This window comes from Rattus norvegicus, chromosome 15 (genome assembly GCF_036323735.1).
Source record: "Rattus norvegicus strain BN/NHsdMcwi chromosome 15, GRCr8, whole genome shotgun sequence".
NCBI classification, from domain to species: domain Eukaryota; kingdom Metazoa; phylum Chordata; class Mammalia; order Rodentia; family Muridae; genus Rattus; species Rattus norvegicus.
Genome location: NC_086033.1, coordinates 74044289 through 74071840, shown reverse-complemented (window position 1 = coordinate 74071840; position 27552 = coordinate 74044289). Strand labels below are relative to the sequence as shown.

Here is a 27552-nt window from a genome sequence, read left to right as displayed (position 1 = left end):
ACCAAAAAGTCAATTAGATATAACCCAATTCTGATACTGGAAGCTTCATTTGGTATAAGAGATGTCCAGTTGATATTGATGGCTCATGAACATAAAATTTATTGAAGGAGACAGAAGTAGGAAGATCATGAGTTTGGGGTCAACCAGGGTTAGTGGTAGAATTTTGTACTACCCTTCCCATCTCTATGCTGGTATTTTCTCTAGCTTGAAGTGTATACTGTCAAAATTGCTGTGTTTATATATGTAAGTGTTCTGTTGTGTCTGGAAGAAACTCTTCCCTTAGTAGTATTTATTGCCCATCTCTGAGATTCTTCTTGCCTTTCTATAAGAACAGATTAAAAAAAATCAAAAAACCCCAAAAAACCAAAAAAATCATTTCTTTTTGAAACTGCTCAACTAATCAATGTAAGTATATAAAGAATATATGGATGAACCCCACCAAGTATTTTATTTTCCTGCACCAAATTTATAAAATGCCTGGTGAGCACACACATATGAGACACCAGCACTATAGAGACATCTTGGTATTCAGAACCTATGCTATGCTTATCTGTATGTAGTCCTAGTTCCTAAACCACTCCTTAAATCAACAACACTGAATGTTTCAGTGATTTATATAGTCCTTCATTTCAGCAGTGTAAAAAATGGTCTTCAGAAGCAGCCAGCCATGTAACGGACCTAGAGGTGCTGAAAAACTACCAATGGATTTTGCCAAAAAGCCAGATGCTGTCTTTGGAAGAAAATGTCACAACTTGGCAACAAGAGCTAACAATGTCATCCAAATGATTCCTCTACACACAAAACCCCAACACACAAAACCCAGTATGAATGGCTCTGAAACTAAAGAGTAATTAGCTTTGGAGATAAATTAAGGTGTTTCATATGCACGTTAGTAATTGAATATCTGTTAATATTTATTTCAAAGAATAATAGTTTCTTCATGTGTTTTACCTCTTGGTATGGTAGAAAGATGTCTTTTGTACAGTGAAGAAATTTATATGATTCTCATCAAAGTATATGAAGTTATTTTTGCAATTCTCTTATATTAGTCACAACTAATTATTTACTTTGGCTTCACCTGAAATTTTCTCTTGGCTAGTTTAAGTTTGAGTTTTATTTCATTCTTTATACTTTCTTTGCTTATAATAAGTATTTTATTAATGAAATAATTAGAACTGAGTTTAACATTTAAAAGTAGAATAAAAACTACAATTATAAGAACGGAAATAATAAGTGAAATTTAAGTCTGTTTTGAGAATATCAGAAAATAGTTAAATATTTACTCTACCATTATAAACAAATAAGATGAGTCTTGTAACATTCTTTTTTAAGACCTTCCATATTTATGATAATATTATAAATATTTACATTGGAGAGGCAATAATGCAGTTCAATTCAGTGTTTGTGGTTTGCTACAAATTTTAGAACATGTCATTAAAGTCACCAAAATTAATATGGAAGGTTTTATAATTCCTAAGACAAATTCTTTCAGAAATTATTCGAACATGATTCAGTTAACCAATTCACTTATCACTTCTGAAAATTTTTGTTAATGATGATTAATTTTTGAAATCAATTTTGAGAATTATCTTGTAATATAGAAGACAGATTTGAGGTTATTCTTGGAAAATATATTTGTTTTCATTCTTATTTCTCTTTTGGAAAATTTCAAAAATCCTATGAACTCTGACTACACAGAGCCCAGAAGATCAGTTCCTAAGAGGAAACTTTGTAACAGTTTCCGCAAGTCTGTTTTCCTGGGCAGGTCAGAGTTTGCAATCCAAGTTAGTAGAAGAATTAACAATCCAACGGCCATGTTGAATCAGTATGAAGAAGAGCCAAGAGCTTTGCATGGACACAGATGTTAATGCTAAAAATTTTATTCCTGACTTTGGCATCTGTGTTCTTTATGTGTCAACTGTCCTTTGTGTGGCTCAGCTGCTGGCTCGTTAGAGCGCCATAAAGGAGAGGGAATATGCAGAAAGAGTATTATTTATATTCATTCTTTTTTATCAAACACTGCCAAAATTAGGCGCTTTTATATCTCATTACATAATAAGAGATAAATGTGTTTTGTGGTATGTTAATATGAATTAAATGCTTTAAAACTGATGTAAAGTATCTCAGTTTCATTCAGAAAATATTAATGAACTTACAGAAATATGCAACATTGTCCTAAATGCTATTTTGTTTGTTACCAACTTTCTAAGTACTTAGGATAAGATATTCTTACCTTATGAAAAAATTGACGTGTAATTTTAAATAATTTATAACAGCTTTTTAATTGTTCAAGTTTATTAATAGTTATTGTTGCTGTTCTCTGGCAGTGTCTGTTTTCAAAATTATAGAGATACAGCATAGATTTAAAAAGTTGTTATTGACCAAAGATGATTTTAGCAGCCACTTGGTAAACTGCCAATTATTATTATTGTTGTTTGTTTTTGTTTGAGACAGGATTACCGGTGTGTAGCGCCAACTACCATGAAACTCATTACACAGACCAGAATTGCCTCAAACTCAAAGAGATCTGCCTCTTCTCCGTGTGCTGTGAAAGGATTAAAAGTCTGTTTGGGTACATCCAGCTCAAAATTACTCTTACACTTACAGAACTTGGTTGCTTAGTTCCCATGCACTACTCCAACAAAACTAAAGCAAAATAAAATCAAACAGGGACACTAAGTGTGAGAGGAAACAATGTTCAAATTAAAATAATTAAATTTTATGTAGCATTTCCTAAATGACAGACATTATTGTTTTCAAGGAAATAGCCTAGAGACTGATGTATGCATTATATTTTTCAGGCAATGTAATAAAGACTTTCTGACTTTTAGCATTGACCTATCATTTGCATATATATATATATATATATATATATGGCTTTGTTTATGCTATTAATTTCATTTAAGAATGTATATTTTATCATCCAATGCTATGTATCCATAGACATATATATATATATATATATATATATATATATATATATATATATCTGCCTATAATATATAAATATGACTGTATTCTGGAACCATTAATTTTGACATATATATATATATATATATATATTTATATATATTTATATTTGTTGTCCTGCTTGAATAGTTGGACATAAATTAACCAGCTATGACATTGGAATCCATTTTTTTCATTTCCTTTTCTTATTTATTGTAATAAAAATATGATGTAAAATTAAAGCTTACCCCTGGAACTTTTGCCTCTTTTTATAATGAATCACTATCAGTGGTGTTGATAAATCAAAGGGCTTAACCACTTGAAACTTGAATAATAAACTCATTACATTCACCAAAAGTTTTATATCACCTACACCATTTGCATTCTGGATTTTTTGTGCTCACATTTCAACTGCAAAATGGAGGAAATGATTGACTATTTTTCCATACCTTGTTGTAATCCTTATGGATTTTACAAAATGAAAGTTTCAAAATACAAAATAGAAACTATTGTTAGGGATATGATTTAGATGTTCTTATGGTGGCCAATGGAAATCAATGCTCATGCCTACGTGCACCTCTGGCAATGACATTAAGAAACATGTCATAATTTCTTGCTGATACACTTAAAACTCTTGGCAATTTTCAGTCCTAAAATGAAGAAAGTCAGGTCAGAATTTTGTTTCTCTCCCACATGGCTATGCAGATATATGTCAGTGTGAAAAGTGGATAAATACATGCAGAGATAAAATAAAATGTGCAGATAACATGAGTTTCCAAATCTGTGGGTGAGAGTTCAGTAACAAAAATGGTTAGAGACACCCAATACTAAAACATATCCCCAGACACAGGTTTTGAGTTCAGAAGTTGCTAGAGCAAATGGCTAAAATGTAAACCTGATTCTGCTCTAATTTCTAATTGTGAGACAGTGACCTTATAAAGGGTCTCACAAGCTTTTGGTTGAAGGCCATAGAAAGTCCTGAGACAAGTGATAGAGCATCAGCAGTTGTTAATCAGAACTCAGGCAGGTTCACTGCAGTAATGAGATTAACCTGAATCACTCATCACCTGGATTGATGAGAATGTATCCTAGAAAAAGGGCCCTCTATTTTTTGTTTATTAAGTATAATTAGAACTATTAGTATAAACTCAAAGTGACATGAATACGAAATATCAAGCATTTGCTCAGCAACAAAAATGTTAAATAATCTGATTAACACAGAGTGTTTCAAAAATAGAAACATGATAAAAATAATTCTATCAGAGAGAAACATTTGAGTTTAGGGGAGGGAAATGGGGAAAGAAAAGAAAGCAAGAGCTAGAAGCAGGGAAACACAGATAAGCTTGCAGAATGGAATGGGGAAGGAAGAAAGGAAGGACAGAAGAACGGAAGGAGAAAGGACAGAAGGAAGGAAGGAGAGAGGGAAGGAAGGCAGTCTGGCTGGCAGGGAAGCTTATACACACATTACAGTAAAACTATTGTACTTAAAGTAACAAATGCGCCAATGCACTAAAGAAAAACGTATTATCTTTACAAGAACAATAATGATACTGAAAACTGATGTTTTAACAGTAATCAGCATGAGCTATTAACAAATTACTTAAAGATGCTAAGGGAAAGTTGTCAGGAGGAATTTTCTTTTCAGAGAAAACTGATTTGAAGAATGCAGAAACAAAAACTGTGCAACTCAATTAATCACTGCTGTTAGACATATTACTTAGTGATGTTTGAAGAATGTGAGCCTTGACAAAAGCAAAGAATAACACTCTGACTCGAAGACCAACGAGAATATTAACTGTGATTCTGCTATGGTGATGTGTCTGTCACCTTAAACGTAGCGGGTGAAGCACCTTTCTTTCCAAAACAATTAAAATATCCACTAGTAATTACTTCTGTCTAATTTCTCTCCCCCTCTTTGGTAACAAAGGCATTTGGTCAGATATCTCTGCAGTTCACATTAATGTTCCTTATATAATGTCTGGGAACATAGAATAAATCTTTACTTAAAAGGTGTATATTTCTTTCAGAAAGTCAGATGATTTCATATGTATTTCAACTAGTGAAGATCAGTTAACTATGAGCATAAATAATTTTTTGAAAAAATTCTGGCCCAGAACATTCAAAGCCTTCTGTGAATGAAAACTTCAGCTATGAATGAAAACTCCTGAAAGCAATGGATATCTTCAGAGACAATTCGGGTGATTATATTCCAAATACTATGGAGAAATTAATTACTTTATCTCGGTCTAACTACTGGCTCTCCAGAACAGCCACTTCTTGCCTTTCTCTGTGTCAGATCTGGAATCTTACGAGAATAGATGAAAACAAACAAAAAGAAAATCTTATAGAATCTATTGATATCACAAAGAAATAGCTTTTACCAATGGGAAAACCTAAAAATAGCATCAGGGGACATCTTGAAAGCCTACAGAGAAGGTCCTCCAATTCTGATGGACTTGCCCCTCTCATGCACTGTCACAGCTCTATTTGGGACAGTGGGGGCTAAGAAATAAAGTCTCATGCAGTAGACAACCTTATTTAGGACTTCAGAGAATTTATATTCTGAAGGCTTTCTGAGGATGAGCAAGGTCATATAAGCAAGGTTTGCTTGAGTTCAAGTTTTATAAAAGGCACTAGGGCAAAGTCATATGAATTTAGGCATAATACACTCAGAACAAGTCCTGCTTGAAAGCATCATTCTGAATAATAATGGGTGAAATTATGGATAACCTGAAGCAAAACCAACTTCTATTGATTATACCTGGGTGGGGCACAAGAAAGCACATTCCAAGGACAAAAAAAATTATGCTACAAAGGAACAGAGGTTGCAAAACTCTTGTGTTGTTTAGAACTTTCTTCCAAGATCTCAGAAATTTGCATATAGCTTCATTGATTCACACCGTTTCATCAAAGTATCTTCCAATATATTTGTAATTTGCCTTGATTTATTACCTTCTATGTTTTGCAAAACTATAAAACAAAAGCAAAAAATAAACAAAAACAAAAGCATCAACACCTGATAGAAACTGTTTCCATGTTGGAACATTGAATTTCGGCTAAACTAAATCAGTATTTCTGGGCCAGGGTCACTTCACATGGTTCCAGAATAAATTATCTCTGATTCCATTTCTGATGAGGGTTGTGAGAGTTTTCCACAGAGATGGTTCATCTAAAGCTAATACTTATCCTTAGAAAAGAATTGAAAGCTATTGATTCAAGGTATCATAGATATGAGTGAATGAATAACAAAATATAAAGGAAAAGACTTGACTACTCCCAGGTATGGTGGCGGACAAAGTTTATTGTAGGGAGAGCATAGGCAGAGGCAGGAACATCTGAAAGGTGGAGTGAACATAACGAGACTCAGATAGGCAAAGTGAAGAGAGGAGAGGAGCAGGGAAGAAGAGGAAAGGGAAGGGTCAAGCTAAGAGGCCAGGAGGTTAAAGAATGGATGAAAAAGACCAGTTAACTAAAATGGCTGGATTATGTAAGGAAGAGCCTCTGAGGAAAAATCAGCAAGACTGTGACTGTCGAGGTCTAAATAGTGGGTACGATAGAACAGGTAAATCTGTAACAGGGAATGAGGGATTCTGAGGGAACCTGGAGATCAGGTCCACTTTCATATGTTGTATCATATCAAACTATAAAACTTAGGTACATACGTAAGCCATTTTTACTTGGGTTTATGACCTAACAATAAGATGTTACCTATTTCTACAATTCATAAAAATATATTTATGCATAAAATAAAATTTCAATGAGTTAAAGTAATAATGAAAGAGATCAGAAAACTAATCCTTTTCTGAGGCACTGAGGAGATGGTGAGAATTATGGAAACCCTATTAAAATCTATCAAACTTGATGGTTTTCTATTATTACAACTGTTCTGTTTAGACATTTTAAGCATAACATTCAAAGGAATTGGGGACTGAGCAGACCTAAACCAAAAGGATTCCATTCTTGTTTGCTCCCTTGAATTAAAGCACGAACAGTCAAAGTCAAATCTTAGACCAAGGATCTTTACTTTGAACACTCTACAGATGCTTGAAGAAAGACACACAATGACCACAGCTGATTGCTTAAGCTTTTCACAGTGCAGACCCAACTAAAGTCCTTTGAAACAGTTTGTACTAGATATTTTCCCCATTTACAGCAAAGGTTGCTGTAATTAATGCGAACACGAGACTTCTATTTACATCTAATCTGCACTGTGATTGGTGCTGCCTCTCCCTTTCTTGTTACGTGGTCTAACGGTTCAGTTGATTTATTGAGTCAGATGTATGGCATTCTCTTTCGAGGCTTCTCCCAATGCTCAAACACTAGGTTTTTGCCTGTTGTTGTTTGTTTGTTTTGGTTTTGTTTGCTTTCTGACTGTAAGTCATGTGTGCTCAACAGGCAATAAAGAGAAATCGCAGAAACAATGCAGAGGCACCAAGGCAGCAGCTGAGCACTATATTTCCAAACCAGCAAGTGACCTTGAACTTGCAGCTGAAGAGAAACGTCAGAACCAGAAGAGAGTGCCTGAGAAAGAACAATGAACTCAGGGAAGTAGAAAGTCCACAGAGAATTGAGGGTGAAGTGGGTAGAAGGCAATAAGGAAAGAGAGGGAACCCATAACTCTAGCCAGTAGAAGAGTTTCAAAGGGCTGTCTTACTCTTTTAGCTAAATTTCTTAGACACTTTAGGCCCACAATCACAGCACTGGCCAGTGTCTGAGAAATCCTAATATCAAGTGCCTGTCCAAAAGCTGAAGCGGCAGATGTTTTTAAGGGGATACAAGATCCTGACTCTGCATACAGAAAGCCTTAGCACTTGCAGAGCTAAGAGCGCTAGTGTCCTGTGTCTATCCAAGGGCTGTAAATTCATAGAACAAAGTCTATCCAGCATGAGAACTGTAACACTGGACGCCATCTGCCTATGGGTGCTCTCACACATCTGCCTGCTGCTGTCTACTGCTGTAAAATACCGTGGAGTACAAATGATGCCAAAAGCAGCCTAAGAACTTGATGTCCATGTGGGATGGATAACTCAGAGTTTGAGGTTTTCCATAGGGTAGAATAGTCAACATAGTGATGAACACATTCTCTCTCTCTATCACTCTTTCCTCTCATTGCAACTTCTAAAATATAAGTAACGGTGCAGGGTTATTTCTAGAAGTGGAAAAAATTCTACAATTAGAAAAGTATACTGTTAAAATATTGTAGTTGTAAATGTCACTTATTTCTTCAGATGTCAGAATGAGATCAGAGCCATACACAAGTTGTGTGAATATATGGCTCGGGCTGAGCCCAGAGGGTATCTTTCTAATGATTCCTAGGCCTATGCCAGGTCCTGCATAGCCACAGAAGGGATGTTCCAAGATTGTTCCCATCCTTGGAACAGAGACAACGGGGCACAGGTCTCAAACGCTGATAGTTTCTGTAGACATGTGTCTTGTTTGTATAATAAAGTATATATTTTACTTTGTGTTCCTTATTTGGGGAATGTTCTTCCTGATAAGGTTAATGACTCGTGATAATCAGAAGCAACGTGATTCTAGGAGGTAAGAATGTATCTGGTGTTCCTCAGCAAAATGGTAAAGCTGTGACCTTCAGCACAGCCCTTAAAGCTGTCGGAATGAACTCTGAGTATGAGTTCAAGAATATTTAAATCAATGTACAAACTGTTCTTTATAAGATTTCTGAACTATTCCAAAAAATAAGGACACAATATGCATTGTATGAGGGGCTTCACAGACCTGAAAGAACAGAGGCAGCTGCACTAAGGAGCTAGCTTTATGAGAAAGATATTAAGGAAAAGATAAAGAGATTTAGGGATCCCAACATTCAAGGGCAATGTTCCAGCTCCAGCAATCAGGAGAATTTGGCAGCTTAGTCCATGTGTTTCTGTCTTTAGTATCAAGGGGATAGTGGCATAAAATGCTGAGTCATGGGGTAATCAAAAGGGAACCTCAGGTAAATGATTGAATTGATATGTAATTCTTAAGGAAGTAGCTTATGCAAAATAAGAGACTGGGCTTTGGTCTGCAAGAGAGAGCTATCTCCAGCAGAGAGTTATCTCAAGCAGCACAGAGAGCTGTCAGTTTTCATCCTTCACTGACTCTGAGTCTTTGCTTAGCCACTCCCAAAAAGCCCTTCCTCAGGGTGCCCAACCAAGCTAAGGTTGGTCCTTGCAGGCCTTGGCCTGAAGCTACTAGCCTCCATTCAGTCTAATCTTCTGCAAGCCCAGCTCATAAAGCCTTTAGATTCCACCCTGTTTAGGCTAAGCTATGTTTAAGTGTTTCAGCCTCTGAGACTTACTGCTGAATAAACTCACCCTTTCTAGGTCTTTATGAATTCCACCAGCTGCATGAACTCAGCTGTTACGGCTCAAACTCCTCTTCAAGCTGACTGATTCAAACTGACTTCTTTTGACCGTTGACTGAATTTCTCTGCTTGCAAAGATTGCCTCTGAACTCCACAAACTGAACTGCTTTGATCTCAACTGTTCTACTCTGAACTGGGCTCAACTACACCAAACTGGACTGCTCCAAACTGACCTGAAATTAAATGAAGTGAACTCAAGGGACTCTCTCTTCCTCACTGCTTTTAAGTAGCCTCTGTTCCTTGTCCTCCTGCGAGCTGGGTATATATTATGTCTGATTCATTCTGTCAAATCTTTCTGTGATCCATCATTTTGTATGCCCCTCAATTAGATGTTATTGTTAGAGATTAAAGTTGTATATTAAAGGCATGTCTGTAGTCCAGCCAGAGGGATAAAAGGTGTATGGTGTGTTGCATTCGAGCGAGCTATGGGATGCTTTGCCAGCACAGCCATTTTGCTGGATTAATATTCCTCTATGTATCATTATATACAAAATAAAATAAAGAAACATTAAGAATTCCTTCAAGGATTTGAAGTATTGACCTTCTCTGAATGCTACGGTGTGAAAACTCATTTTCAAACTCAATTATGTTGTATTAGAAGAAATAGATATTTTAAAAATGTACAATGTTGATAATTTCTACTTCAAGAAATAAGTTATCTATAAAGATCTAAAATGATTTACATTTTTCTGGTTCTCTGAACCAGAAATGATCAGTTTTAGGCCTTGTATCTCTAACAATCTCAGCATTGATGAGACTGAGGAAACAGGAAGATTTCTGTCACTTCCAGGTCAGTCTCAGCAATAAGCAAGCCTCAGTTTACAGGTTGAGATTCTCTTTTAGAAATAATGAATTTTAATAAGTAGTTATTAGACTACATATAAAATTCACATAATAGTATAATAGATATGACTACAAGTTACTATGGTTATTTTATGTCTATAAATGCAAATCTTTACATGTTATCTATCAATTTAAATATGATTATACATATACTAAGAATACATGATTAGGATATGCTAATTTTTAAAATCAAATATAAATTTTAACACCCTACAACTCTAGGCATATTTATAACTTATCAGAAATAGAGAAATTTCATCAGGTTTAACAGAAGTAAGTATATAGTAAGAATGCCCAATGTCAAAACCTGCATTAAAAATAAAAATGCAGAAAGGCTCACAACCGTCTATAGTTCAGCATAGCAGTATGAGTTGACAGGGATAAAATAGTACTGCTATGTGGTATGTAGTATGAGAAACTCTGAGTCTAGCACATCTAGAGGAAGCAAAACATTTTTACATAATTTTTACTTTATCAATAATAAACTGAACTTTCTCCTCTGTACTAAGGATATATAAGTAAGATAAAAAAAAACAGCATCTATAAAATAAAAAATAAAGATAAAACACTACAAGGAGCATAAATCCAAAAGAATATTATGAATTTTTACATAAATTCAAATTCTATATAACTATTAAATAAAATAACCAGTGAGTGAAAAATAATAGTATTTTTGTTCTCTATGGCATAACCGTGCCGAGATAGAAATGATACTAATGATTTAATGCACTTTTTGAATATTTCCCAATCTTACTGAAGCATAACAGACACACATTAATTAGGTAAAACTGTACTGAATGATGTAATTTACTTCTATCCTAAAATATTTCATGAATGCTCTTCTAACATTTTCAGAAATTAAAAATAACAGTTAATGTTTAACAGACATTTGTGTATTAGTATGAAACATAATTTGAGGGTTCCCTACTTGGTGAATATTTGAAAATGCTACCCTTAATGCTTCTGTGAATGCAACTGATTTATATGGTTATGTTAATGTGCCTGCCTAGTCATGTCAAGAGGATATTTTTTAGACCAAAATAACATGGAATATGACTTTAGATTTATACTGAGAAATATCGTACAGCTTTTGAGCCAGTGTAAGTTCTTTCTAGGTTCTGTGAGTTGTCATTACTTTGTGTGTCCATTTCTTTAACATAGTCCCATAGCACTGTGTACAGAGCAATCTCTAGTCTTGGCTACAGACTGGGTTTTTAGGGTGTACAGGTATTTTAATCCAGCAGCATAGCTAATCTGGCAAGGGTTTCTGTTGCTTAAGTTCCTGTGCTTGCCTCTGGATATGAGGTTGTCTCTAGTGTTAGCTTGTCTTGATGTCTCTGACAGTGGCTTGACCCTCCTGTAAGCCTGCGTGTTAGCACTCCTGTAGACGTGTTTTCTTTCAGCTGGCTCTGGGAACAGAGAGCTGCTCCTGGGTTTGTGTGTCCTGAAGCCTCCAGGTGGGTTGCTTGGAGCAGAAGAGTTGGGCTTACCTCTGCTCTCAGGTGTGTCAGTGCTCCAGATGAATGGCTTTCAGCTCTAGACTCAGGCAGAGACTGGAAGGTTCCTGCTGCTGACTGCCCCTATGTTCCTGTATCCAGCGGGCTCTAGGCAGTTCATAATTCTTGAGTGCCCAAGTATCACAGTTAGCCCTGAATCACAGTGTAAAGTCAAATCCTACTCTTGTACAAAAGGAACTTAGTAAGAAAATGATACTCTGCTATATTCCTAGGTCAATTCTTTGCTCATTCACCATCAAAGAATTTTCATCCTGCAGCAGGTGAGAGCAAATACAGAGACCTCCACACAATACACAGAGAGGAAGAGACTTTAAAATGCTCAGTTCTAAATGGGATGTCTCTTTCAAAGCCCCCCTCTCTGGCCTTGGTGGACTGTATTGAAGGGAAGGAAAAAAATATAAGAGCTATAAGAAATGAAAATGTTAAAAAAATCTAATTGCTTTAAGTCAACATAATCAAAACTCGTGCTACCTTACAGAGACTGAAGCAGCAGGTTAGGCTCCATGAGTTTGCACTAAGTCCTTCGAGTATGTAATATGGCTTTCATTTTAACAATTTTTATGGGATTTCTGAGTGTGTGAAGGCATCAGTCTCTGGTTTGTATGCCTTTTCTTGTGCTCTTTTTCTTCTGTTTTTCTCCATTTTTAATGTGTTCAATTTAGTTTTATCAGATTATATTAATTGTATCAGTTGTATCATATATTTTAATTACATTAATTATTATTCATTGAATCCCGTTTGTTTTCTACTGAGAAACACAAAAGAAATGGATGGAAACAAGTGTGGGAAGGAACTTGGAAAAGCAGAAAGAAGGGAAACTATAATTTGGATATATTGTGTGAGGAAAGCAACTATTTTCAGTTTAAAAAGTTCAAATTAAATAAACAACAACAATAACAAAACCAACAGTGTTCTAAGTCATGTTACAGTTCAGCCAGATGACAGTTTTATATCTTGTAGAAAACTTGTCTTTTATTTTCAAAGAACCTTTTTTTCTACTAAAGTTTATAAAAAAGATTATCAAAAGATGCTCTTATTGAGTACTCCAACTCCAACAACAATGGGAACAAAAGTGTACTCTTCATCACTGTCTCCTTTCCCAGAGTCTGGGTTATGTTTTTTGTTTTTTGTTTTTTTTTTTTTGTTTTTGTTTTCTTATTGGTACTGCTGTAAACTCTGGCTAACCTCACCCAGCTATTTATCAAAATTATTTTTGTACGAGCAAAATGCTTTCTGATGATGGATGTTTATTTTCTTTCAACAAATTTTCTTAGGAAATACACATGTTGATACAAAATCTACTAGCAACTAGAATGAATGGCAAAGAAAGTATGAAAATATGTTCAAAAGCCTTGCCCAGGAAGAAGGCAAGAACAAGAGAACAGAAGATGCAGTGTTTCCAGTGCATTTAGACCAAGAATGCTTTGTCAGTGCTGTGTGGTCACTGGGAAGTTTGTGGGAAGCTGGAGTAAGCCAGGCTGTTGTGTTGTGATGATATGGGTAAGTGACAAGTCAACCACATCTTTATAGTTTCCATTACAATGTGTCTTCTCTTGCATTCACCTCTAAGGGATACTTAAATGAAACAAGAGACCAATGTGGGAAGATTTCTGTTACCTCAGAAGGAGATAATGACCTTTAAATACAGGGAGATGTTGAAGCAAAGAGTATAGGACACATTTGAAATTGGTTAGGTTATAGCTGATGGAACCAGTTGATGAACTGGGAAAAAGACTTGAATATAATAGTGAAAACTGGCAGGAGAAGCTATATGAAGACTGTGATTTTTGGCCTTTAAAATACTGATGAAAATGAATCTAAGGGAAATGTACTTTCAGGAAAACAATGAAAATGACACATATTAAATGTGTAAAAAGAAAAAAAATATTAAGTTATCATTTGACACTTATTTTAGTTTACATTTTTATAAGAGAACCTGTGGCTTTGAAATATTTAAAGAGGAAGAGGCAATATAGTCCAAGGCTCAAGAAATCTAAAGTAATGTTGTCAGTGTTTATTTGGCTTTTGTTTGAGTTATCATAGAAAGCACACTTGTGCAACGAAAGGCAGGACAGTAGGACAGATGATTTGGAAGACTCTCCTTTCAACATAATCACTCTCAAAGGAACTCAGTTAATTAGTTCCTGTGGGTACTACCAGAATGACTCCTGTTAGCATTCTGTCTAAGCACCACCAGGTATCAGCCAGGTATGTGACACTCTAAAAGGGGATGCCTGCCCCTCTTCACTCCCTTGCTCCCTCTTGTTCTCTTTTGCTCTTCCCCTTTGTCCTCTTTGTCCCCTCTCTCCCCATTCCCTTCCCCCTTTCTCTCTATGTTTTCATGGCTGACCTTTACACCTCTACTCCTCTCCTTCTCTACTCTACTCTCTCTCTCTCTTTCTCTGCCCCACTACTCTCTTAACTCCCCTTCCCATGCCCTGAATAAACTCTATTCTATACTATACCATCATTTGCCTGGTCCCTCAGGGGGAAGAAATGCCTCACTATGAGCCTGCTGAGGCACCCCCTTCCCCCAGACCTCCATAGAACATATCCCCACTCTTTTTCTCCTTTTATAAACACAGCATTGGTGCCAAAACCCAGGATATGTCTGCTCTTTATCTTTTTATAAACACACCAACTTGAATACCACTTAATACTCATTTCTTAAAATGATTCCAATTGCAACACACACACACACACACTCACAAAGACACACAAATGAATTCAAGTAAAAGACACTATAAATGCTTATTTTTAATATTTGGTTATTTATATTGTTTTATTAAATATGATATGTTGTACTTTGATTTATTAAATCAGTTATTTACAATGTTCTCCAGGATTTGACATTTTGACAAATTTCTATTTTATCTTTCAGTAGACTTCGATGGATTAATGGCAATGAAAGAATATAAACAACTGGTATTAGGAGTTGTAGTCTCAATTTCCATTTTAAATTCAATTAAAAAAACAATAAAAGTATGATATTGTTCACAACTGGGGGGGAGTTTGTGCTGGTGGGCAGGTGACAGCTAGTTGAATTCCCTTGATAAGTATGTCTACATTTTTCGAGGAAAAACAAGGTGTACTAGTGAAGAGTTGATTGAGAGTCACAATAACACTTTCAGGACTGCTTCCCAGGTTAATTACCTCATTATGTTGGGAAATGGTTGCTATTTGTGCTTTGACTCCAGAAACTGCAAAGCATACAAATGTGCTATAAAATTTGAAAACCTTTTATTGCCATCATACCTGGCAATGTCAGTTTTTTTACTCCTATTAATATTTCAATCAAGTGGTATAATCAAGTAGTAGGAGGATTAACTTTATACATCTAGTGAGGCTTTCAATACATAACACAGTGTCTAAAATGAATATTTTGTAATGTTAAAGCCACAGAAAGCATGTGGTATACTGTATATTGTCCATTACTATAATTATATTATTAATATATTTTTGTTTAGCTGGTTTATTTACATATAAGTAGGGTGTGAACCTTTGGCTGGTGAAATCTCTTACTGTATGGTAAGTCCCCTAACTTCAAGATCATCCTCATGATGTCACCAATTCTGTCTATTCGTGCTGTGATTGTTATAATCAGTATAGCCAACTGCATGTTCAATACAGAAAAGAATAAAAATTTGTGACTACATGCACTTTAAATATTATTATTACATACATCTGAAAGAAATAATATTACAACCTGTAAATAAAAGTGAACCAGTTAATAATCCTGAAATATAATTTTATTTCCTCGATTGGGATTTTCATATTGAGAAAGAGGTTTAGAAGTTGTTGTATTAGTGAATTATATAATGTTTATAGGAACTCTTAATAGAATATGTGGTTATTGAAAATGCATCTTATTTAACCAGTTTTGATCCATTCACATTCAGAAATTCCAAGTTAAATAAAAAGAAAAAACAACTCACCTGTATTTACTTAATTAACTACGTTTGCCATAATTACCAATTTGATCAATCTATTTTAACGGAGCAAGCAAACCCTCCCCACATATCTATATTTCAGTTGCCGTGTAGCAACTCTCTGCCGTGAGACGTGCTAGACCTCTGCACTGCAATAGCATTTTATCAAATATGTTGACAATTATGTGCAAATTCCTAGCATAGCAAACAATGACAGAAAGTTCACAGATGCTTATCACTCCAAACAAGACAGGTTTTATGGCAATGGGCCCCCTTACAAGCCAACAAAACCCGTTTAAAGTGTCAAGTATATATCGTACGATAACGGAATATTCCTTTGCAATCACTTTATAGGAAAGAAATTCCTAGAATGGCAACAATTTAACGGGGAGACTATGCTATGGAGAAGGAAAGATGATTCATCTCAACTATATATGATATATTAGCAGATATAATTACAGCTGAGTGCCATGTGTTTTATAGAACATTATTTCCCAGGCATCCATATTTCTGTGCCAGACCACTTCATAAATCAAACCATAACAAAGCGCATACGTTCCTCAGGTATACGAGTCCTCTCAATTCATTCCTGCAAGTGTTCCTTGTTTCTGAAAACTTAAACTTCCAAAACAATATTTTTTAAGACAAAAGTTAGTTCACTGTTGAACAACTGTTCCATCCCCAGGGGTGACAAGGTAGCCATTCTACTGTACAGAAACAAATTTGCACCTCAGTGAGGATTCACACCTGGTTAGGTAGTTGGTCCAGGTTAAATAGATTTTGCCTCAGGGAAGAGAAGAGAGTTGTCACCCTGTTAAATCAGTTCCCACTGTTTGAATCTAAATCTGAAGCAGGCAACTAATAAGGGCAACTGGGATTGTGTGAGGAATGGCTTCCTTAGATCCTTTACATGGAGAAACTTATGCTGGGGTTTAAAGTGAACATCCACCCCTCACGATGTATGAATGGAGCATGTTTTTGGTCATTATACTGTTTAAAATTAGAATTATCCTCAAGAACAAGCTTGTGTTTTCTTTCCTTCTACTCATAGGAACATAGTTGTCAACGGAATTTTTAGCAGGTAAAATTTCTTCTGTAGATTTAATTATCTCTCAGTAGACATTGCCTCTTTTTCCCCTTTTTAAATAAAAATAAATTCTGGCCCTAGAAAAATAAGTTTCATTTTAAAGAATTATTGGAAAGTAAGCTAGGGAGTGTAGAGATTCCCAACGTTAGAACCTTTGCCTAGGACATGTAAGGTCCCACCCAAATTTAATCTCCCCACAGAAAACAGAAGAATACGATAAGTATAAATACAAAGAATTGACTCTTGTGATCACAAAAACGAAGGCATGAGGTGAAGAGAAAACTTTATGAAAATTTGTTCAAGGACTCCCTTAGAGTGTTTTACTTTCCCCATATAGATCAACAGAGATAACAAAACAGCTATTCTGTCATGCAGAAGATTGGAATCTGATGTGCTTGTCTTTGTTTTTGTGATAGATAAATAAGACAAGAAGCTATATTTTAATCTCATCTTCATCATACAGAAAGAAAAAAAAGTTAGTGTTTCCTTCAAAGTCATTAACCAGAGAATAAAGCAATGAAGTGATTTGTTCTATTGTAGGATTAAAAAGTCAAATAAACCATAACAGTGTTATTCTATCCTCTCAGTAAGCCAAACATCCATGTCTCATTCTGCCTCTGTTCCTATATTACAGGATTTGTCACATAACTTTTGTTTTTTAACTTTTATAGAATTAATTTATACATTCTGAAAGTGGCTTTCACAGCACAGGAAGTGTTATCAGACTTTCAAATTTATCATTGTTCAAAAGAAGTTAAATAACATAAATTGATTAAGGAACGTGGGTTTATTATTGGCAGATTAGGCACAGAATTAGAGAGAGAGAATCCTTTTTTTTTTCTGCCAGATGCCTATGAACATAGTCTCACAATTTTAACATACTCTGGAGTCAAAGGCCAGAAGAAATGTAGATTCAGCCTTGAGATATTTTCTACTTGGTTATTTCATAGGGGAAAGGGCACTGGGACTCACAATGCCTCTAGTCAGAGCATGAAGAACATGCATATATTACCAATCTCACCAGGGATCTGAATTATTGACTCTCAGCATGGGATCATGAAAGGAGAGCCCTCTCTCTGTCTTTGACACCTTCTTGATTAATTTGAATTGACCTGTTCATCATTCTCATTCATTTTCAAATTGTATTTTATCATAGAAATGGGAAATCCAGGAGACATTTTTCCCCTCCTACCCAACTGCTTAACAGTTCTGATGTCAGATTACTTAGAACTATTCTCTCCATCACTAAACACTTTTGTTTTCTCCAGAGTAACCCAAATGGACATCTTATAATTCTATTCACTTGTGGTATTATCTAGCTGCTAAACACATCAAATTCCCAAGGTTAGAGGCTCATGCATTTAGACTTTTTTTCTGTTTTCTACTGAGGACATGAATTGGGAAAACCAAATACATTTCTGCCCAGGTTTGTTTGTTTACTTATTTGTTTGCATATTTGATTAGCATACCAAACAATTACAGAGTGTTACAGTATGCAAGGAAGAAAAACAAAGAGGGATATACAGTAAGAAGAAATCGGGGTTGTTTCTCAGATTAAGAATCAATTTGAGAAGAATGGGACTCACTCTTGTTTTATGAGCTGTTAATCGAAGGACATTTCCAGAGTAGAGTATTTTAGACTATTTACTCCTTTCATATAAATGAGGTCTTGAGGTTTCATTAAAGTTTTGTCAGATAAATCTAAGCACAACTAATGGATGGATTCAAAAGGCATGCATACAGATTTATCGTCAACTGTTTAGTCTTATTATTCTAGAACCAGCAGGAGAAGAACCTTTCTGGCACTGAGGGACCGGGAGTGCTCTGTGTTTCTGTGGCTGGCAGTGATTTTGAAGTTCAAGGAGCATGTATGCAAAAGGAAAATATGTTCTTTGGTCATTGGACAGGTATAAGTATCAGTTGATCTCATTACAGCAAAACAAAAAAGAAAGAGCTTCTTAAGTGATTTTCCTGGTTTCTGACATCCTACAAAAGCAGTTATTAAGCCAGACTTAGTTCAACATCTATTAGAAAAAATACCTATGGTATAGCCCGAATCCCATTTACATCAGATTGTTATGCCAGAATGGCTCAAAGAACTGAAGGAAGCATTGACATTTATTATAAGGTATAGTAAATGTCAAGAATATAAAGGAAATAACACACTGAAGAGACACTTGGTACAAAACGTACAGAATACAGCTAAAAGCCCCATGTCCTCTTGTCTGTCCACATAACACCATGGATTGAAAGCTCGTTCAGTCTTGGCAGCCATGTTAATCCCTGTAATCTCATCCCCATTCTCTGTGACACAAACACAAAATTTCCAAAAATCAGTAGGGTGGTGATAAACTTTCCACCTCTCTAATTATATAGTTTGTTATCCTGGAAGTCAACTGTTATTCTGAGGTGTTCCATGAGCTAATACATGCTTCCTCAGTGAAGCAGAGATTCTCCAAGGAACCTAAGGCCACTGTATCATAAGCTTGGATTATTCAGGAAAGAATTAAATTATTAAATCCTTTTTCAGGAGCTACAATTAAATATCAAATGGACAAATATTGTACTAAGAGGTTTTATATTGTATTTTTCTACACTTTTATGAGCTCTGTGCCACAATGTAACCATGTCAAAATATATCTACTATAGTATACTTCTCAAAATCAAAATTTTTTCCAAATATATTATACTATATTTCTCAAAATCAAAATTTTGTTTTCTAAAGTGGAAATCTTCTTTACAGTTATGTTCTCTCATTATTAAAGAACTGAGGGCTGATAGGCATGAAGATGAAATCCAAAGTGAATTACATGGGTAATTCAAGTTTGCCAGTCTCCTCTGCGTTATGGCCTCCAGAACGTCCTCTGACAATGAAAGGCTACACGGCATCTGGACTTGGCACACAATTCTGCTCCCTTGGATGTTATACTGAAATATCTTTTAATAATTTCTTCTCTCAAGGTCAATTCTTTGTTCTTAATCTTTGTGTATGTATATGTGATATAGTATAAATATGTACACACAAATATGTGTATGCAAGTATGTATGTATGCATGTATGTATGTACTTACCTGTGTGAGCATGTATGTGAATGTGGAACTACACTACCACAGTGGGACTACACTACAACAGACACGTGGAGGTTAGGGGACAAACTTGGATGTACATACTCATCAGTCATCATTCACTTAATTAGATGTTTTCCTTGTTGTCCTTTCTTTTTTTTTCTCTTTTGCTTATTGCTTCATCTACCAGTCTATATGGCCTACAAAGTCCCAGGGATTATTGTGCTTCTGCTCTCATCTTCGGAGCACTGACAGTGTACATGGGCATACTATGGCACTAAGCCTTCTGTGTTTTCCAGAATTTGAATTGATATCCTGTGTTCTTGTACTCTTAAAATTGCTTTACCAGCATCTTACAATCTTTCCATCAATTGCCATGTGACGCTAATATAGTTAATATTAAAGGAATTGGTTTTTAGGTTTTTCTTCTGAGGCTGGAACTCCGTTATCAATTCTTCTCCATAGGTTGGGTAATTGTTGTTTTTTATAGCTGTGTCGTCTACTACAACCATTAGCCTTTTTTGGTAAGCATTGGGAGGTATAGTTATCTATGGTTATAACGATAAGTATTTACAATGGTTTTGTCAAGTTGCAGTGTTAATAGGTTCTCCTCTAAGATCCATGATTGTAAGACCCTGGTATTTAGCTAGCTTTCTAATACTAAGAACAATTACCTATTGTTGCTGAGTGGGCCTTAAGTCCAATTAGAGAGTTTTTGACCACCACCAAGATATGAATGCCAATATTTACATATAGAGAGACCATACCATGTTGGTTATTGATGGAATAATGGCCATCACATAATAGGATTTTTCGTTTCGTAGGAAGCAGGCTTGCTACCTTATTTTCAGCATTAAAGACTTGCCTACAATTTCTGGGAGGTGATCTTGGGCAGCAGTAATAGCCTGCCCTGTTTTTTGGATGGCTTTAAAAAATAATTGAAAAGTGGGGTATTTTATGCCTGGCACTGGGTCTCTTTTAGACTATGGCTTCTGTGGGGACCATTCTCACCCTCAAGTGACTTAACTTCATATACACTTTGCCTATATAATATATATATATATGTATATATATACTCATATATACTTATCTATATACTCGTATGTATTATATGAAATTTATCTGCTGTGAGATTGTATCTTGTAGAAAATGCAGGGAAGATTCTCTCATAATACCTAATATTGTGTGTACCTAAATATTTTCTGAACAAGGAAAATAACAATGGACACAAGTCTTGAACATCAGTTTTCAGAGAAAAAGCTCATAGTGATGTATTCATATACGGAATACTTAAGCAGAATCTCAGGTTTGTTTTGATTTGTATTTGCCTTGTGGCTAAGGGTGTTGCATATTTATTTTTCCTTTTTTCTTTATTAATCATTTATCTGTATATATTTCAAATGTTTTCCTCCTTCCCAGACTCTCTTCTATGAGACCCCCACCCCCGCCCCCTCCCCTCTGCCTTCAGGAGGATGCTCCTCCACCCATCCACCCACTCCCACCACACTCTTCTAGCATCCATCACTCCTAGAGCATCAAGCCTCCAAAGGACCATGTACCTCCCCTCCCACTGATGCCATATGAGGCAATCCTCTGCTACATATATAGGAGGAGCCATGGACTGGCCTATGTTACCCTTTGATTGGTGGCTTATTCCCTGGGAGCTCTCGGTGGTCCAGTTAGTTGATACTGTTGTTCTTCCTATGGTGTTGCAATCCCGTTCATCTCCTTCTGCCCTTATGCTAACAATTCCATTGGGGTCCCTGGGCTCAATCCAATGGTTGGTTATGAGTATCTGCATCTGTCTTAGTCAGGTGCTGGCAGAATCTCTCAGAGGACAGCCAGTTGTGCTTCTCTACCATTTAGATTTCTATGCTGAGAATTCTGTTATTTCTAAACCCCTTTAAAAGTGGATATGAGCAAAAAAGTACAGAATACCAAGAATACAATCCACAGACCTCAAGGAGGTTAACAAGCCAAAGGGGCCAAGTAAGGATGCCGGAATCCCACTTGGGAGGGAGAAGAAAATAATCACTGGGCAGCAAAAGGAAGGAGGGAATTGGGGTGACAGGAGACAGGGAGCGGAACAGGTATTTGGGAGAAACAAGGGTGAATCCCTGAGGGTCAGCAGAAATAATGGAAACAGGAAACCTTAGGAGATAGTAGGTGGGGGTGGGCATTGTAGAATGTTCCAGAGACCTGTGAGGTGAGAGACTCTTAGGACTCAACGGGAGGGACCTTAGATGAAATGCCCAACATCTAATTGTAATTCTTTATTCCTTAGTCATACTTTTTTTTTGTGGATTTCAGTTTAAATCCTAATGTTGACTACTCGTTTCTCAGTTATATAGTTTCTTATGTAGAGAAAAATTTCCATTTTAATAAAAAAAACTCTCAATCTAGTCAAGCTGATAGGACAAACTAACTATCATAGTCACACAGTTTTTCAAGATTTTGGTTTTTTTTTTCTCTATAATATCTACATTTTATATTCTTTTAAATGATTAAAGTAAATTTTTGTTTGGCTTTGATCTATACTTCTGTCGAAGTCACATGTAAGTTATGTTTAATTTCATTTAGTTTTCACTCGTGTTAAAAAGCATGAAATTTAAAAAAAATGAAATTTTTAACAAATGCAGAATTACATTCCCCTTTCCTTTTTCTTTTTTTTCAATGCTAGAAATAGATCTTGGACCTTCTAGTTGTAACAAGAATGCTTTAACAATGAAAGAACTATGGCTCCAGCCCAAGCAGTTCAATTTTGATGCAGCTTCTAATCAATGTTAATTATTAGTTACATAAAATTAGTGAAAATATATATGAAGAAGTATAAGAAAGAGAACATATTTATTTTTAATTTGGAATTATACATAAATTCTTATATTTACATTTATATTAATTGTTTGATTCACATTTGTATGGGGATCATTGTAGCAAATTTTTAAAATTGTCAGGTTAATAATTCAAAATTCATAATTATCTTATCTATGTATTTATTATATGTATGGATGCAAGTACTAGGGTATAGGGATTATAAAAAGTTAATTTTAGTGCATTTGATTATTTATGCTATTGTCATTTTAAGAAATAAATCCATCAACATGTGCATTGTCAAGTCTCCAATATTTATATTAAGAATACTATCTTACAGCATGATAGAAAAACTATTATGTCCTAAATTTCCCATTATTTAATTTAAAATAGAAGTTATTACCATTATTTACAAGATAAGCTACTGAAGTTCTTTCACTAATCTATGATTCTAAATATTAAATATAAATATATCAACAACAGTGGTCCTATCTAATTACTGTTTTGCCTATACAATTTAAAATTCACTCAAATAGTGAATTATGAAATATAAATTGTTTGGGATGATATTATTTTTATTAAACTACAAATATTTCAACATTGTTAAAGACAAAATTTCTTTATTAAAGAAAATAAATGCTATGTACTATCTCTAAGAGTAATCAAAATCACAGACCACATTTTGTATTTTATTTGAAGCAGCAATATCATATATTTATTCTGTTTTACTTCAACATAGATTGACAAGTGTTTTCTCTATATGACTGAGTTTCAGTGACAGATTCATAAAAACAGTGACTGTAATTTCTTCTTTTAAACACCAGAATATGTAGTACACAAAAATATAAACAAATCAAGGCAACAATCTATTCTCCCCCAAATATTATTCATTCAACAGATCCAATGTACTTTTATTGTGTATCTCCATATTCTTACAATAGTGGACAGTGGTAAAAGAAGTTGAAAATATAAGAACATTTATTAATACAGGTTTTTATTATTACAAAATGCATATTCTGATCAATTGGGAAATAAAGGAAGGGTCGATACACACACACAGATGTACAAGAACACCATATACATGCACATACAAATATACATATACATACAGATATACATATATATTGGAACTCAGATACAAAGTATCAGAAAGCACACCTTTATAGAGAGGATAGAAATCATTCAAAACCCAGAAGAGAGCTTGTAATTCTTGATGATATCAAATATCCTGAAAAAGGTTAATAACTTGCTCTTCCTCTACTCGCCTTCAAAGGTAAGGAACAAGAAAAATTGGCCAGGTGCCTGAAAGCACACTAATCACTTAGATAACATTTTCAAAAGTGTTTCCTTCCCATGCAGTCTAATGTAATGGCACACACCTTTTAATCCTAGCACTCTGAAAAGAGGGAGGACAGTCTCTGAGAGTTACAGGTACACTTGCTATAAAATGCAAATTCCAGGTGAGCAAGGGTCACAAAATGAGACCATATTTAAAAGAATTCACACAAAAACAATATCCCAATGCAAACAAACAAGAATGACCACTTACCATTGTGTTTAAAACAAAATTATCCCATAGATTAACATTTTTCTTTTTAATTACATTTTAAATTATTTTAAAATTTTAAGTAGAATATATTTTGATCATATATGCATGCTTTCCCCTCATGCCAGTGTTCTCTCATACCCCTTCCACTGCGATATTCACCAAACTTCATGGTTTTCATCTCTAAATAAATAAATAAATAAATAAATAAATAAATAAATAAATAAATAAACCAACCACAAAAATACAGAACCATAAACATAAAAACAAACAAAAATCATGGAGTCCATTTTGTGTTGGTCAACTACTCAGGACTGTGAGACCTATACTGACGTATGCTCAATATACTTATTGTCACTTCCTTGGAGCATATATAGGTCTATTATACTGCTAGGCATATGTATGTGACATAGAGAATGGATGTTGTCAAATTGTATTTAAGAAATGAAACTACACATTTGAGCTACATTTTATTTTATTTTATTTTATTTTATTTTATTTTTTTTGCCACTCAAAATACATAAAAAGGCTTTATTGGCAGGGGAACTTAATCAAACAGGCCAAATCCCATGTCCTCATCCGACTCCTCAGACTCCTCTTTCTTCTCATCTTTCTTCTCCTCTGCTGCAGCGGGGGCAGAACCAGCAGCAGGAGCTGCAGAGCCAGGGGCAGCAGAAACAGCCACAGCCCCACCAGCAGGCACACTGGCCAGCTTGCCAACACCCTGAGCGATGACATCCTCAATATTCTTTCCATTCAGCTCACTGATGACCTTGTTGAGTCGTTCATCGTCCGCCTCGATGCCCACGCTGTCTAGTATTTTCTTGATGTCTTTGGCGCTGGGATTGGAGTTGCCCCCGAGGGCGGCCAGCAGATAAGAGGCAACGTAGCGCATGTCGGTTGCGGTGGACAGACCTCACGCGTGCGACCTCGGCGGCGTCCGGCGGTGAAAGGTGAGCTACATTTTAAATAAACATGATTCCAATCCAAATTTTAAATTTTTTTGAAAATTGTTTGAATTCCAAATACAGTTATGTGTAGAAATTCAAGATTTATGGTAAAAGATATTAATAAAATCTAAAGAAAAATTTAACCTAACCATTATATTACCTGCATAAATTATTCACATTTATCTAAGTGAAAGATAACTATTACCTTATACTTAACCTATAAGAGCATAACTCTTTTGAATCAAAATTCCTTGGATGATTATTATAATATGCCTATATTGGTCAGTAGCCGATTAAACAAAGTTTTTGATGTACCTTTAAAAGTTGATTAATGTCCTTTTAAGTCTTAGAGCTAGAGATAGAACACAGAGATTTAGAAGTGTTATTTCCAAGGCTTGAATAAAATTCTGCAACATAAGTTAAAAATCTTTATACCTACAACTGGCCTAGCTAACATTAACTTCCAATATGGTATCAACTGGAATCATTTTAAAGTTTCAGTTGAGCATAGAATTGTGGAGTACTCCCTTGTGAAAGTAAACATGGGCAAATTTGAGTTCCAGTATTGATGAGAAAATTACAAACTACTGTGAGACTGAAAAATGAATATGTCTTACACAACATTCTCTATTGTAATATATTCATACAGTGTCACTTATCAACACAATGTCATTTGGACAAAATTACAGAGGGTATGCGTAAGTCATCAAATAAAAACCAATTTCTGGTTTGTGTTCTCAAAAATATAAAATAGGACCAAGTCTATATGAAGCACTAATGACATATGCATATATATGTATATGTATACTTATATATATATTTATGTGTTATTATATATATTTAGCTACTCTACAATATTAAATTATACTTGTGTATGAGATTATAATATAATTACATGAGTTACCTCTCATTTTTATTCTTCTAAACCAGCCTATATATCCTTCTTTCCTTTTTGCAGATTCATAGAAACTTTTAATTCTTGTCATAAAACAGACACATATAAACATATGCATGTGTTTGTGTATATTTTGCACATGTGTAATCATAAATACATCAATATATAACATATTAACATTAAGACATTATTAATGTATATTACTGCATATTAATATGTTATCTATTAATATACATTAATTAATTCTGTATGTCTGTATAATTGACTTAGATGTATCTTTTCATGAAGACCTCCATTTTATTACAGGTAACTAAGGAATATTTAAAGTGGGAGAAACAGTCCTCCCAAGAGAAGAACACACACCTTGGGAATCCAATACTAATAAACTTTTAGTACAGTAAATTCATTATTTGTTCACATGCTTCTTCATCATAAGTATTAAATTTTTTCATGTGGTTTCCATTTTTCTATTTTATCAAATATAAACAAGAAATTCTTTGATGAATTAATCATAAATTTCTGAAATGTCTACTGTCAGGATATCATATTCAAACGTTCTGAAAATTTATTTTCAGTAAGTTTCCATTTTCATACTTACTTGAGGTTTCACATAATTTAAAAATAACTGATCGTTTCAAATATATAAATAGGTGAATCAGAGCCTTATGAATCTCATCATGGAACGAACAATTATCACTAAATTATGAACAGAACAAACAAAGCTCCATGATTGTTACAGCAACTCGATTAGAATCTTCACTAACTTTTACTTTTTTCCAATTATTTAGATTTGGTTATAAGCCTAGACATTAATGGCTGAACCATATCTCTCAGTTTTTCATGGTTAGCAGTTATACATTTTTTAACACAAGCCCTCTCCTAACTTGACCACTATGCTTATTCTTTAAAAACGATACAATATACCCACTTGCAGAAGAGTGGCACATTTGGTATGGGAGTAATGTGGGGCAAAACTTTTCCTAGAGAGACACTAAACTATGCCCCCTCATCCCATGGAGGAAGCCCACAGCATACCTAAGGATGAACACAAACAGAGTCCAACTTGGTGAGCCAATGAGTTTTATTGGGATTATTATTTACAAAAGTATGGGTGACAGGTTCCTTACAGAGTAGACACGACTCAAAGACAGCTGCATCACCAGACCCCACACCAGCATGCCTGCAGGGATCTCAGGTTGGCGGGTGTCTCCAGTTGTCTTCAAGTCCTTTGAAGCAGCTGAGTAGTTAGCTGAGAGACAGGGGAAATAGATACGTTACAAAATATGCGTGGAGGGGTTGGGGATTTAGCTCAGTGGTAGAGCGCTTGCCTAGCAAGCGCAAGGCCCTGGGTTCGGTCCCCAGCTCCGAAAAAAAGAAAAAAGAAAAAAGAAAAAAATATGTGTGGCGTGTGCACATTAGTTGCATTTCTGAGGACCTTCATTTTCCCAAAAGCCTTCCTCATGGCCTCATCTTGATTCTCCTTAGACCTGTAAAGATCACAAAGGCAAACCCTAGGCACCTCATTTTCTCGTGGAGGATTACTAATGACTGACATTTAAAACTGGCGATAGAGTAAAAGAGATTCCCTACCAAAAT

General features: G+C 35.1%; 1 protein-coding gene across 1 annotated transcript; it reads right to left on the bottom strand.

Annotated features, from left to right (window-relative positions):
• Positions 1 to 24579: 24579 nt before the first annotated feature.
• Rplp2l2 (ribosomal protein lateral stalk subunit P2 like 2) lies at positions 24580 to 25069 on the bottom strand. Its single transcript, XM_039093959.2, has one exon. It carries the CDS (start codon positions 25004 to 25006, stop codon positions 24659 to 24661), a length of 348 nt encoding a protein of 115 aa, XP_038949887.1. The 5' UTR covers positions 25007 to 25069; the 3' UTR covers positions 24580 to 24658.
• Positions 25070 to 27552: the final 2483 nt, after the last annotated feature.

What these genes read in the sequence shown, in the direction of transcription:
- Rplp2l2 (XM_039093959.2), bottom strand. Translation starts at nt 25,006, where the DNA reads ATGCGCTACGTTGCCTCTTATCTGCTGGCCGCCCTCGGGGGCAACTCC.